At 38.3% G+C, this 14,975-nt stretch overlaps 1 protein-coding gene across 7 annotated transcripts in view; it reads left to right on the top strand.

Annotated features, from left to right (window-relative positions):
* Positions 1-14,975, top strand: part of TENT4A (terminal nucleotidyltransferase 4A) — a 64,369-nt gene that overhangs the window by 44,761 nt on the left and 4,633 nt on the right. For 3 of the 7 annotated variants that reach the window (XM_063326202.1, XM_063326201.1, XM_063326200.1), the window contains one exon: positions 5,805-5,963. The exons of 3 other annotated variants lie outside the window; for them this stretch is intronic. In XM_063326202.1, the coding sequence (XP_063182272.1) occupies positions 5,805-5,963 (159 nt within the window). One more of the 7 variants, XM_063326206.1, reaches the window with a different exon arrangement.

Raw genomic sequence — 14,975 nt, 5'->3', positions numbered from 1 at the left:
TCTCCAAATAAAGCAGTGGGTAATCCTGACTGTGCAGACATGGACAACCTGATTTTACTAGGGAAAAGCTTTGGTTGACATTTGATTTGGGACTTCTAAGTGTTTACGCCCCATATCCTTTAAAACTCTACTGTTTTCTCCTATTCTTGCTGTGCAGATTACTGACAGTTTCTGCAGACTGGAGGGGAAAAAACTTTTCCAGTGCTGCTTTTGCCTATTTTCCTCTTTCACCATACAGTCCCACATTTGTTTTTTGATTTTTTCACCCATATCTCTGACAATGTGCTGTTTTATACTGCCTTATGCTCTCCTTCAGTTCTTCCTTCTCAGTTGCTTAAGCAGTCTTTTATCTATATCCACTTGAAGAATAAATTTCTGCAAACTGCAGGAGGCACAATTTTGAACACAATTATAAAGTAATTTTATTTAATAACAACTTATTCTAAGCAGCAAAGAGTACAGAGGGAATGTGTAAATCAGCAAGTAAAATTGGATTTTGCTGCTGTGATGTCAGTGAAGTAAGGAGAGAAGCAGACAATTTTGTAACAGCTCAGACTACTTTCTGATGCCAAGTGCCAGTCATGTTCTTGCCATATCTTAACATTCCCTCCCCTCAAAAACACAGAGGTACCTAAGCCTTTTTAGAATAGAAGAAAACCTAAACTCAATATTTATGTGCTAGTATGGTATATATTCAGCTTGCATAATGAGTTCTATAATTTAGTGCTTAACTTGAAAAACACTAACTGGAAATACTACTGTACTCTTAACAATACAGACCAGTTGAAAGCCCGTGAAATGAAAGTATTAGAAGTAACAAAGGAAACTTGAAATGACACATTTCTGGGACCTTTTTTTTATTTAAGATGGCTTATCTGAAATACAGTGAGTATTGATAAAACATGGAATAAGCCCATGGTTAGGCCTGGCAGGATATAACGAGGTGAGGTTAAAGGGGTACTGTGCTTGTGCTTAATCTTTGTAGATACTGATTAGATTACACCTTTAGTTGTCTTTCTGGAAAACAAACACTAACGCTTTTGGAGGATGTATATTTTTTCAGTTTGTTTGTGTATTCTGTATATCTTTTACTTTTCCTCTCCTGTAAGCATAATGACCAAGACATTTTCCTTTTGTAATGCAGTTGACCTAAAGGCAGAGAAATCAACCAATTGCGTCTTACTCGAGACTGTTTTGTGTTGCTTATAGGCTGGCACATGGGGATGGTGCAACCATATTGATGCAAATTCCGGCCCCCCCCCTCTTCCCCCATAGGAGTAGAATTTTTGTTCATCTCAATTCTACTTTATTTACACCATAGTTTAAGTTATGGCTCCACCTACCAAAAAGGCAAATGGCAGAAGCTGGTGTGGAAGAAAGGAGACAGGGGTGTAATCCTTGAAATCACATTGGGAAGCATGTTGCTTTATCAAACAGAGTTAAGTACGCTGGGGCTAAAACCATTCAAGCAAGAGCATGCCTTGAAGTTTTTCTGCTGCACATGGCCCTGAACTATGAAGTATCTGAAGTTTTCCGGTGTTGCTTTATGTTCCAAGGAGTGTGGTTGTACACTTTTACTAAGCCAATCCAGTAGTTAGATGTTCTTGCTGGGGATGTTTCTGTTCACTAGCTGCTCCTGTTTTTTTGTACTGCTGTTCTTCTGATCCTGTGGTGAGCTGATTCAGAAGGTGAAGACAGTAAAAACTGTTTCTGTGGTTCACCTCTGTGAAATTGGCTCATAATAATGTCAAATGCTAATGCAGGTATTAATGGAGAAGGCTAGAACAGGAAAAGAGGCAAAAGGAGTAAGACTGGCAGCAGTTACCTGTTAAATCACTTTAATTGTAAGAAAGGAGGGGAGCCCATGAAAAAATCTGTAGTGTAAAATGCTAACTGTAAAGACCAATTTTCTCACTATTTTCAGTTCTTTGCTTTCAAAGATGGAACACAATTTTTACTGAAGTCGTCATTGTTCTCTCACAGCTTCCAGCTCCTGAATGTTGTGGGAAAGAGGAAAAAAAAAATAAATTCAAATAGTAGAAGTTTGGACAATAGAAAAAGTAAGAATCTTTTTGCCAAGACCTCTGTAGGTAATTCTTTTGGGGGTGGGGCATGAAGTATAAGAACCCAAATCTGTCACATTAGCAAGAAATTTGCATTCTATTGTTTAAGTTTTGATTTGTGGATACTGACTTCTAGGATAGTTAGACTTTTCTACCACTGGGCCAAAACTTAAAAAGACTGGGATCATGAATTAATCTTCTTAGGCCACTTTAAAAAAATATTATCTTGGAAATTGAAAGCTCTAGAATGATAAGTATTGTCAGTCGATTGAAACTTCTCAACTGAGTACATCATGAAACAAAGCAGAAGGCGCCACTTTTTCCTGCATTTAGCATCATGGAAAGGAAGCTTATGAGTATAATCAAGTGCCCATGGAAATGGAACTGTTGTCTTGATGGATGAATGTACTGGTACAGTTTACCTTGTATCTTAACCCTCGAGTATTAATGGCATTGAAAGCTCTTACAGCCAGACGTAATTAATAAGGAGCTTCTTTCAAGTAAGTATTCTCTTGCTGATGAGGTCCTGGGACTTGTTACAATGGGAGATGCATTTTGCAGAACAGTAAAGGATTTTTTTTGTCCTCTTATGTCAGAAACAGAAGTTTGGATTGTAAGATTGCTTCAGCTCTTCATCTTCCATATGACTGCAGTGTTTAGCGTTTCTGTCTAGACAGAAAGCTAGGGGATTCCATTTCTAAAATTTGGAGCTAGATGAGAGTTCATCAGTAACACTTGAGTTTCTAGGTCTCTTCCATACTTTATCTTCTTTCCAACATTAAGGTAAATTAAAGAGTCCTCAGTAATCAAGGCTATGAATGGTAGATACCTTCCTTCTAGGTACTAAGTTCTTATTTAGGAAGTTGAAACTGGTTTAAAGTGTGTGTTCTAAAATGGAAACTTCCCAGTAGAATAAACCTGCATCTGGCAATCTCTCTCTTTGTTTCTAAAAGCTTTAGAAGATAGATCTCTAGAAGGTATTTTCCTTGCAGGATGAAGGACTCTGTATGATTGGCATTCGTAGTAGTATTCAAGACATCAGGAACTTATCTTGGGTCTTAGTGCAGTCATTGTAGCTTTATTCCTAGATTATTTGCTAAAATCGATTGAGGGATCTTACCCCTTTATTTTACATTCATCTTTTTACGATGTGACCTCTGTAGCCCTGAACCCAGTAAGGGTAAGAGGTTTTTGTCTTCCAGACATGGATCTAAAGTGTCAGAGCATTACTGGTGTGCATTTGCTTACTGTAGGTCTTCTGAGCTTCTGTAGTGCTTCAAATTTGCACATTACACTCACGTGGTATTTTGGATAGCATTCTTAAGACTTAATACCTCAGTGTAGGCAGTGCCTGTGGAAAATCAGTTTTGTTCACATTCGGTTCAGCTTTCTGATCACTGAGGGTTAACCTTTCAGTTTGAGGAAGAAAGGTAATGCTCTCCTTCACAAAAGGGATTTTGATGCTGATGAGAAGTCAGTATATCAACTCCATACAGCAATCCTGTTAGCAATCCAGGATTGCCTCAGAAGAGGGATTACAGTCTACTTGTATGAGACCTGTATCAGTAAATAACATTGAGGCAGAAGAACATACGTATTACAAAATTAAAATAAAGCAACACAAGCTTCCTTGTGTTGAAACTTACCTAGTCACAGTTAAACCATATGACTTCCTTTTCTCTTCCGTCTGCTGCTGCTCCATACTGGAGCTAACTTTTTGTTAGCAAAAAGTTTCTGTTGTTTGTTGGTTTTGTTAACAAAATCCCTTAGAAATCTTATAAATGGGAAGTGTTCCATCTGGGTTAGGTATGTGAATCTTCAGGTGGTCTAAGTGTATCTAAGCAGAAAAGAAAGGGGAGATTCGTTGAGTGGAGAGGCTAAAACTATTCTTTGGTCAAGTTTGTGAAGGTTGCATCGCAGAAGATAGTGCATTGGTTTGGATAGACAACAAGATCCCCTTTTCCCTCCCATCTGCCTGCTCATGGTTACTTGTGAGCATACTCAGAAGTTGTCTGTTCAAACATGATTACCCCCTCTTTATTTTTCCCACTTTTTATAATTCCATGACCAATAGTGTCTGAAGAACCTTCAGTTTAGAAATCCGAGTTCTTGCCCTTGTACCTGACTCTACCACCTACTTAGTTAAGAATATATCAGCTTCATCTTTGTAGAGACCTTAGCCTGTTCCCATGGCTAATATTGTAGGATTGGGCAAAGGAGAAAAATGCTGTCATCCAGGCAGTCAGCTTTGCATGTGCATACAACTAAGCTTAATTTTTTGATCAGTGCTACAGCATGTGGTTGCCCACTGTGAATGTACTTATTAAATGGTAAACATCTGATCTCATAAATAAGACTTAAGCTTCTGCACAGATTCTTGTTACCAGTATGGTCTGTCTCCAGTGAATTCATGATGCAAGTATCTCAACCTGCTTCACGAACGCACGCTCCAACTTTTACCATTAGTTGACCTAGTAGGAGAGCAGTTTCTTTCTAGAACATATTTTTCAGTAAGCACAACTTCATATGGACCAGTAAAGGAGTGATTGTTCTAATAGCTGACAGTTTTATTGAAGGCTGTTTCTACTGTGGGTATTCACTTCAGCTGGGATGCAAGTTTTGCTTTCTGGTAATTCATTGCTTAGGCTGCTCAGTATTCACAACTATCAGTCTCCCTCACATGACCTCCTTCTTTCCTCAAGAAAAAGTTTTAAATATTTTCTTGTTTCTGTTCTTGAAAATGTTTTCCTAGACAGCCTATTCTCTGAATACTCTAATTTGGAAAACAAGGCCATGTGAGGGCAAGTAGTAGTGGTGGAGGTTTATTTAAAGTTTGCTTTACTTAAGCGAAGAGTTTTTGCTTCCAGTCAGTTAATCTTTAGAGAAAGAGCAATAGAATATTTTGGTAATTACTTTGACAGTAAAGGTCCTTGATGATCTGAGCCAATACTGTCTTTTAATTTAGTAACTCCTAAACTACTAATTGGCCAAGTCCCATCTCTTGCTATACTTAGAGCCAAACGGATAGGAATGGAAAAAAGCAGTCATGTTTTGGGACAAAGAATAGGTTTTTTCCACTATTTTCAAGTTCAGAATACTTTGGAATTAAGGGCAAGGTAAAAAAGCAGCAGATTTCCGATGGAAAGTGAGGGGAGCAGAGCTCCTAACTAGCAGTGAAGTGGATGACTGGTGTCCATGTACTAGTCTTGACTGGCAGACCATCTCCTTGTTTCTTGGTAGGTGGAGCCTTAACTTTGCTGTTGCTGGGTAGAATGGGAGAAGACTATGACAATTACAGTGAGTAACTTTGCTGTACAGTTAAGTACAATCCAGAACACTGTTCAGAGGACTGATTCTGTAATGGCACCTAAAATTCTAGCCCATGTATCACTAACAGTGTTGCTGTTCTTGTTCCATTTTTTTTTTTTCCAACCTTAGTTCCCATCTTTTAATTCAAATTTGGTAGAGATAAAAGTTTGGCTTTAGGTTGTGCTGACTGAAACTGACCTGTGATAGACCTGTTGACATTACCTTCTTGATGCAGGTTCAATTAAACTTTTGCTCAGTATGTAAAATAAACATAGTGCTGGCTTGTATTTTATTTTTTACCATTGAAACAAATCATTAAATTTTACAGTATTCACATGAGTTGATATTTGGGTGCATTTTCACATGCATAGCCTGTATATACTGTACTTTCTGTAAAGTTGCTTTTCTTTTCCCCTTTTTCTCTGCCAAAAGGATTCTGATACACCACCTTGCACAGCTCCTAATGTTTACCAGTTCAGTCTGCAAGCACCGACTCAGCTTATGGCCAGTTTACCACCCGCATTGCCTATGCCAAGTGGTAAACCCCAATCTGCGCCTACGAGAACCTTGATAATGGCCGCCAGTAATCAGGTATGAGCCAACTAAATGGAGCGACTTTTTCATGAGAAAGCGATCAAATCGGAAGTGTAGATCATTTACGCTGTGCTGTCAGTCTAAAAACCTCTGAAGATAACCTTCATATAGCATGTGCTAAACTTCATGTAATCATAAAAGTATTTATCTGCTGTGTCAGAAACGTGGGGAGAAGAATGGGTGGGAAAGGGTTCGCTGTTTGAGACACACCTCTGAATTGAAGAGCCCTTCCACAGCACACTGACATCTAGGAATACGTTGAAGGGAGAGTGTCAGATGTTTGACTCCTTAAGTTGTACTTGAGACTCCTGGTCCCTAGCCCGTGTGATATTTGCAGATCTTTAGGCTATTTAACTTCCTGTTCTTAAAATAGAAACTTCATGTAGGTGGTGTATCTGTAAGCTAGTTTTGAATCTGAAGAAGTAATACTGATCTGTCTAGGCTTGTTTAGTTGTCTTGATTTTTGAATTATTAGAACGTATCTGACTACACTTGTAACTTTCTGTAATACATTTTAAAGACAGAGAACAGAGAATTAATTGTGTACATGTGTACAAGAGCTTTTACCAAAATGTTAAATGTGCGCTCAAATGTGCTGGGAGGTGAACGTGCAGGGAAACTGTATGCTACTCAGCTAGCCTGAAGTGTTTTTGCTAATGTATCTGTTATAGTACAACGGAAGATTTTTTTTGGAAGATTTTTTTTTTTTTGGAAGAAAAATCCTCAGTTTTTCTTACAGCCTCAGTGCCTCTATCTGTAGGAAAATAGTCCCTCAATTTTGATTATTAAATTATTAGTCAAAACAGCTGTCTCACGTGAGCTTGTTGTGGGTTGCCTATGATAACAAAATAATGAGTTGGTTTCTCCGAAACCTCATTTTGGTCAGGTTCTTATGTTTTCTTGCTTCTCTCAGTCCTCCTATCACAGTTCTTGCGAATCTAGGGCCAGGATATTTTTTAATTTAATGACCTTGTCTTTTTATTTGATTCAGCACTTCCTTGACAGTTTGGGCATGAGACAAGATGTATTTGCTTCAGTTTCTCCTTTAAGATTGTTCAAGTATTTTGCAGAATTGCAGAATAGTTGAGGGTGGAAGGGCCCTCTAGAAGTCACCTAGTCCCACCGTCCTACCCAAAACAAGGTCAGCTACACCATGCTGCTCAAGGCTTTGTCCTGTCAGGGTTTGAGTGTCTCCAAGGATGGAGACCCCCCAACCACTCTGGGCAACTTGTTCCAGTAAAATAGTGTTGTTTTCTTAAGTTAAATGGTGTTTTCTGTATTTCAGTTTATGCTTATTATTTCTTGTCCTTTTACTGGGTGCTGATGAGAAGAGTCTGGCTCCGTCTTCTTTACACCTGCTCATTAGTTAGACCCATCCATAAGATCCTTTCCGGGCTCTCTCTTCTTGAGATTAAGCAGTGCAAGCTCTGTCATAATTTTCTTGTATGACAAATGTTTCAGTTCCTTATTTATCTTCGTGGACCTTCATTGGACTCCCACCTGTATGTCTATGTCTCTCTGTTACTGGGGACCCCGATCCTGGGCCCAGCACTCCGTGTGGTGTCACCAGTGTTGAGTAGAGGGGAAATGATCACCTCCCTTGACCTGCTAGAGATACTCTCCCTAATGTAGCCCAGGATGCTGTTGGCTTTCCTTAAGGCAAGGCCATTTTGCTCGCTCATGTTCAATTTGTCCACCAGGAATCCCTGGTCATTTTGTGCCAAGCTGCTTTCCAGCTGTGTACTGGTGTGTGGGGTTATTCCTTCCCAAGTGAGGAGTTTAGCATTTCCCTTTTGCAAACTTCATGAGATTCATGTCAGCCCTTTTTTCCAGCCTGACAAGGTCCCTCTTTATTGGCAGCACAACCATTTTTATGTATAGGCCGCTCCTTCCAATTTTGTATAATCTGCCACCCTGCTGAGGGTCGCTCTCTCCCATCGTCCAGGTCATTAGCAGAGATGTTAACTAGCATTGACCCTAGTATCAGCTCTTGGGATACACCACTAGCTGCTGACCTCCAGCTGGACTTTGTGCTGCTGATCAAAATACTCTGAGCCTGGCATGTCAGAGAATATTTTTCATTCAGCCTGTGAGTTTGATTTATATGTCTAGAGATGGTAACTGCCACTTACTACAGAATAATAATAATAAAAAAAGATAGTGCTTTAAACATTAAAACTTTTAGATGAATAATGAAGACTTTTCACCCGGACAGCATTTTCAGTATTCAATAATATCAGCATTGAGCTAGGGCATGTCACAGCTTGGTGCCCAAATTCTTCATGCTTACTACACAATTGCTTGGTTTAGGCACTTCGCTGCAATATTTTTCACCCTCTTTTTCCTTTAGACCAGGCTGCTTTCCCTTTGCTCTTTCTAGCTAGCTCTGCAATCCTCAGTTATCTACCAAGCCCCACTTGTATCTTGAGGTGTGCCTTTTGTTTTGGTCTTGTGATTCCTCCCCTGCTCTTCCCCTCCTTTACCCGTCCTCCCCTACTGCTGAATCTTACCTAGGCAAAACCAGCTTATCTGCACAGGAAATGTTTTCTATTAGTGAGAAGCTAATAGAAAAAGATATTGCTATTTTAATGTCTTCAATTGAGTATTCACGTGCTAGTGTACAGTCTGAAGCTTTTGAAGTTTGTTTAGAATAAAACTGGAGTGCTATTTTAAGCTAAACTTCATCTAAAATGCAAACTTAGTCTAGTTTATTCTTTTCCTTAACAGCTCTGCTTTTCTGAAGAGGTACCCTGGAGCTTAACTTCATCAAAATTATACAAAAAAAGATTCCAGTTTTGAGGCATGCAGTTGTTAGCGCAAAACAAGTTGGCAGCCAGAGTTTTTGCCTCAGTTGTGAAGAGGCAATGTTTTGCGTGAATTTTGGATCTCTGATGGAATTTCGAATCTTGGAAAACCAACTGCTTTGTAGCACTTCTTCTGGCTTTCTGTTACTTGGCTGTCCTTTCCAATACTTGTTAACTGTTCTTTTAGTAGTTTGTGCAATACTTTTATGTTTAAAATTGGGAATTTTTCTGTGGCCTTTGCTTGACAAAGATGTGCCTTTGGGATTCCTTTTAAATCAGAGGAATTTCTTGCTATCTACAGTTCAGAAATGGGATGATGCTTTTTCTGCATTGAATTTACCAAAAGCTTATGTATTGTGAAGTAGAAATGTTCATTTTTGATAAGGATTATGACCAAGTCCGAAGCGGGAAAAGAAATCATTCTACCCAGAAATGAAGTCACTCTACTCCTTTTAATTTGCAACTTTCTGGAGCGTGACTGAGCTAGATTAGGTTGATGGCTTTCCTTTTGCAGTTAATATAACTTAAGACCATGCTAATATATAACTTTTAATGGGCTCATTTTACTAGCTCAGAGGACTCTTATCCTGATAGACTTGAATGTGTACAAGTCTTTTTCTTAACAGAGAGTGTGCTTTCATATTAAAAAAAAAAAATCTTTGAAAGGGATTCATTTGTCTGCATGGCGTGTTCAGCCTTTTCCCTGGCAACTTTCTCTGCCTCAGTTCAGCTTGGAAGCTGTACCTAAGTGTCCAGTACTACCCTCAAAAGCAGGAGGTGCCAATGTCAAGAGCAGTAGCTGTATTTTGAACAACTTGCAGCCTTCTAGGCAAATTCTCTGCCATTAGAACTTCCTAATACTTTCTTTTTTGAAACAGCTTTGGTGTGATTACCAATTCTGTTTACATACTGCATAATTAATTGGAGAATTTCCAGGCAGTTCAGGGACTAATTAAGCGCCTGATATAGGTCTATGTGCTTGTTGGGATCATCATCATCATTTTTCCAAGGTAATTATTCTTCTGCTTTGCTGACAAGCAGTTTGCAATTTCACTTGGGAGAGCAGAACAGTTTAGGAACCAGTGCTGCCCACTGCAATAAGCAAGAAAAACAGATATTGGCATGCGTGTCCAGATGAATGGAGGGGGTGAAAATTGTTTGGTGACTTCCCATGGAGAAGAAAGAACTCCTTTTGGTGGTGTTATTTGGAGTTTGAAATAAGTTCAGTTCTCTCTTGGATTGTTGGTCACTTAGTCACCAGTGAAGACAGAAAAAATTTCATGTTGTTTAGGTCAGAAGAACTCTTTTACTTTAAATTGCATTGTTTTTTTGTTTTGTTTTGTTTTTTCTCTCAAAGAGTGTTCTCTTGATTCAAAAGTATCTAAAGCCAGTAAGCACCAGTCCTGCTGCGCTGGCTTCCCATGTGCCAAAGAAAACCTCCACTGAAGGCCCTTTAGATAAATGGTATCTAACCATGAATGTGTCATTGAGATTTTGTAGCAGCATTCACTGGCTCAGTTGTGAAGCACGGGAGACAACTAGGAATGAAACCTTAATGTCAGCGCTGAAATACCACAGTCTAAATAACTTCTAGAGGAACTTGTAGAAGTAGTTTGTTTCTCAGATTCTTTTGTGTTTGGCCATATAAGGCCAGACACTTGAACTTATAAACTGCTTGTTTATATTGCTTTACAGGCACTTCACTAGCTGAAAGACTGCTTCAGAGTTTGTTCTTCTCCAGCACAATTGTTAATGGTGTTGCTTCGTCTCGCTGGTAATGCTGATACTGCTAGTGTGGCTGGAATGATTCCTCAAAAGTTAGCAGCATTGGAAACAAAAATTACTTTGCTCAGGGGCTTGAGTCAAAAATGTATTTCTTTCACATGAGTGCAAGCAGTTAAGTGTAGTTTACTTTGATGAAATATACATTTGTAAAGATGCATTTTAATTCATGTCAAGGCTGAACTCTAGTCCACTTCACCAAATATTTCTGAGAATGCAGGTGTCATCAACTGGTCAAATGTACAAATGTGCTAAACTCCCTGTAGTGTGATGCTTCAGAGTTTTAAGTGCATTCCCTTCAATTTAGAAGTGACCCAATTTGTTTCTTCAGTGGCATTATTAAGCTTCTTAGGTATTGAGGGTTTCTTCAGTCAACCAAGTGGCATTTTTCTTATCTTTTATTTAGAGCGCTCTCATTTAGGGTGGAATACGTTTTTGGTGTCCATGCTTTTTCTTAGACAAAGGAAGGAGGATGCTACTGTCAATTTTGGAAACAGTTTCAGTTCTAGATGCCAGACTCCTATCTCTCTGTATGACAGAACGCTGTTTGGTTTTTGACTTAATACATGCAAAATTAGTAAAAGATGATGATGTTTTATTTCCTTTCCTAAAGAATGGAGAGAACAAAACTGCATCTGAGTTTCGGAGGCTGTTCAGCTGAAAACAGTACTCGAGATATTTTTCATCTTAGATTGTCATATATTTATATGGACAGCCTTTACGTGGTGATACCCTTCTGTGTACGGAAAGGGAACTCAGCTTGAATAAACCCTGGGTAACCTAATCTGTTCTCCAGAGGTCTCCATATAAAAGCATCCAGCCTAGATGTTTATATGACTGTATGAAAGTCTCTGGCCGCCTTGGTGGTTGCTTCCTGAGTGCTTTTTGAGTTGCAGGAAAGACATAAAATCTAAATAGTAGTTTCTAGGAACATAAATAAACCCACCATAAATAAAATTTATAGAAATGTAGCAGTAATACCTGATTTTTGTTTGCGTAGTACACATTTATCTTCCAATGTCACTGTAATTAGATTGTTGGTCCCAAACTGAGATTGATTTGAATATTCACATATGCATTTCCTCTACTGACTTTTTCTTATATACTGTATTGATATCAGCTCATCATTTGCAAAGTGTTTTGGGTCTGCTTGCTCTAGTAATACTTTTTTTGTGCCAAATAAAAAGGTGAGAAATCTCAGCGGGATAAGATTTTTCTTTAAGGTCTAAAATAGTCAGCTTTATGCTAGAGAAGCTATTATCTCTTGTTCTCCTTAATGACAAGTATGCAGATAACACTTCATGGCCCATGTCACAACAGTAGCAAAATTTCAGTATGAGTTCTGTCTTCTGGTAGTGTTGTTTTGACTCTTGCCCCTCATTTTTGAAACTTGACTGGTGACAAGATCAAAAAGGGTGTTTATTTTGTGTGTCAGATTCTACTTTCTCTACCACAAGGCAGTTCAAAATGTGCTTAGATTATGATGGTAGTCTCTACTGTCAAGTCACTCATTCTGAGACAAGGCCCTCTGATCTCTCAAATACTAGTTTATTTTTGAACTGACGAGAATAGTGGTTGCCTAACCTGTTGTTAAAGGTGGAGAGAACCAAAAGCTTCCCTTTGTTACAGGCTACTGGCAGAGCTACTGCACGAAGTAAGATAAGATATGAAGGACTGATATAACCTGCTCCATGGTGGCTTTGACTCTTTCAGTTCTCTAGTGTTAGAAGATGAGAAACATCTGAAACTTCTTGCTTTTGAGCTCTTTCTAGTCTCTATGTTGATTTTTCTTTTCTGTGCTGCTCTCGCAACTGGTTGCATGAGTGCTGTTTTCTCCTTTTAATAGGAGGAGAAATGGGTTTTGGCTCATTTTATAGAATCTGTTCAGGACTTAAGATCGTGTCAGTTGCAGCTGGAAGTAGCCAGTGGGTCCAAACAAGGGGCCCAAAAGGAAGTGTCTTTGGTATTTGCAAAAGGCCCAATTGGCTTTGGGCCTTATTTCCCCACATCACCAGTTCTACACAGCTTGAATATGAACTTATTTTGGTTTTACTATACTTCAGCTTAGAAATCTGAACCACTTCTAAATCTTACCAGGTTAAGAGTATGCCCAGGTAGCAGGTGCAAATATCTTGTAGAATCCTCTTAGCTAATTTAAAGTAATGAGGCTAGATTGAACGACAGCCTAATAGTTAAGTTATTGCCTGTGCAGGAAGGATTTAAATTAATGGCTAGGTTGTTGCCCATTGTTTCTCTGCAAAACACTGAATTTATTTCGTAAAGAACAAGAAGCTAAATTTTACTTAAAAGAAAGATGCATTTTTTTAGTGTATTTCCAGATGTTGTTATACTTAGAAAATGTGAAAGTGAACACAAATCCTTTAAAAAAGGGCTCTTTATGTTTTGTTTGGGGGTTTTTTGTTTTTGTTTTGTTTTTTGCTACAAGCTGAAAATAGAGAATTTGGAAATACGCTGAGAAATTGAAAATAACTTTATGAAATACTTTGATTATTTAAGGCAATAATTAAAATGTTAATGGTGCATTAAAGTTCTTCTGAATACTACTGTAATATTTCACATGGAATGATTTTGAAGTCTACAAGTTTGATTACAATTTCGGTCAACTACAGACTAGATTCAACCATGGCCAGTAATCTTGTAGTCTTAACAACAAAACAGTAAATATATGTGTTCTTCCTAAACTTTCTTACGCCCTTTCTAAAGTTTTCCTTTATCTCTGTAGGTCCTTACCAGTTTTTGAGTGCTATATGAATATTCTCTTTTCTGTTAAAGTTAAGGGTACTGAAAATTCATTTTCATCGATAACACTTCTCTGTGTTTTTCTCCTTACTTTAGAGATGCTAAGGGGTAAAAAACCACAAACACCAGACCAATTCAGAAACCCTGTTTATGTTTAGACTTCAGCTCTGTTATGTTACTCATGTTATTTCAAAGTGTAGGTGACTCTTTTTGGCTATAAATTTTCTTTTTGAATAATGACAGTCTTTGAACATCAGCAGTTTTGTATAGTAAATTTGCCAGTATTTAAGAATAAAAGTTTGGTTTCCTTAGCAAAGAATTACCTGGTATTTCAATTTCCACCAGATTTCTGTTTGGGATAAAGGCCAGGAACATCCTTTTCTTAAATTTCTGTTAAAATATCTGGAAGCTTTTTTAACCGTGTATGTGATAAAGAATTCCACCCCACCCACTGCCCCGCGGCTTGCCTTAATTGCAATTTTATAGTTTTTTCTCCGGAATCTGTCAGCTCTTATTTGCAGAGGATCAAACTCAACAAATTTGTCAAAAAAAAATAATCCCAACAAACAAACAAAAAAACCCCAACAACAACAAAAAAAAACAGGAAAAAAAACCCCCAACCACCAACCCCCAAACAGTTCTATCATTCAGTTGTTGAATCAATAGCTCTATGATAGGAGACAACGTTATTCTATCAAAAGAAATAGATCTAAAGAAGTCAAAACATCTAAACCAAAGATTTGTCTGTGACATCACAGATGAAGGGCTTTCTTTTTTGATCATCTAATGTCACTCCAGCTGTTATCTGCTTACAGACATGTGCCATTTCTCAGTGATCATGGGAGTCCCAAGCGTGTGAATATCCAGAAGTGTGTGGACAAGAGAAAGCTGTTTGATACAGTCTCTTGAGATTTCCAAAAGACAGGAAGGAAAATTCTTTTATCAAAGATTCTGAAAGAAACTAAGTGAAAGGTGTGCATTCTCCTGTAAACAATTAACTAGTTAAAAGATGAGAAACAAAGATTCAGTTTTTGTAGTACATTTGTGCCAGGCCTTGTGCTGCCTAATGTCTGAAAGGCAATGGATGAAGTGTGGCGAAGTTTACTTGTGTTGTTAAGCTCCTTAACTGAGAAGGGATACCGAAGGACCTTTCAAGGCAATGCGAGGGGGAGAAATACGTTAAACTTTGTGGAGAGTGGTAGGCCCTGGGCTGACGGTTTCTGGCAAAGTTGAGATCTTGATGTTTTTGCAGAAAACTGCCTTGATAAGGCTTTCTTGATTTTTCTACTGGCAATTGAGTGTCAAACCAAATTTCAGACATTATTAGCAATAAAGAGCAGAAATGAAAACATCATGTAAAAGTCTATGTATGTCTTCCATCATGAACAGTAAGTACAATTTTGCCTCTGACATTTGAAGAATGGAAGAAGAGTAGGCAAGGATGGTAAGAGTAGTCAAACATGTGGAACTGCTTCTGTGTGAAGAATGAATGATACTTTAACCTGGAGAAGAAAATGAGGAGGTATATGATCTAGGTCTGTGTAGCCATCAGCCGTATATGGAAAAGTCAGAGAGCAGAACGACAAGAAATTAATTATTCTGAGAACTAAAAAAAAAATCAGATGGTAGGTTCAAATTAAATATGATGCTTGTTTAAGCTCTG

Source organism: Chroicocephalus ridibundus, chromosome 2, assembly GCF_963924245.1.
Source record: "Chroicocephalus ridibundus chromosome 2, bChrRid1.1, whole genome shotgun sequence".
NCBI classification, from domain to species: Eukaryota; Metazoa; Chordata; class Aves; order Charadriiformes; family Laridae; genus Chroicocephalus; species Chroicocephalus ridibundus.
This window is presented reverse-complemented; position numbering and strand designations above follow the sequence as displayed.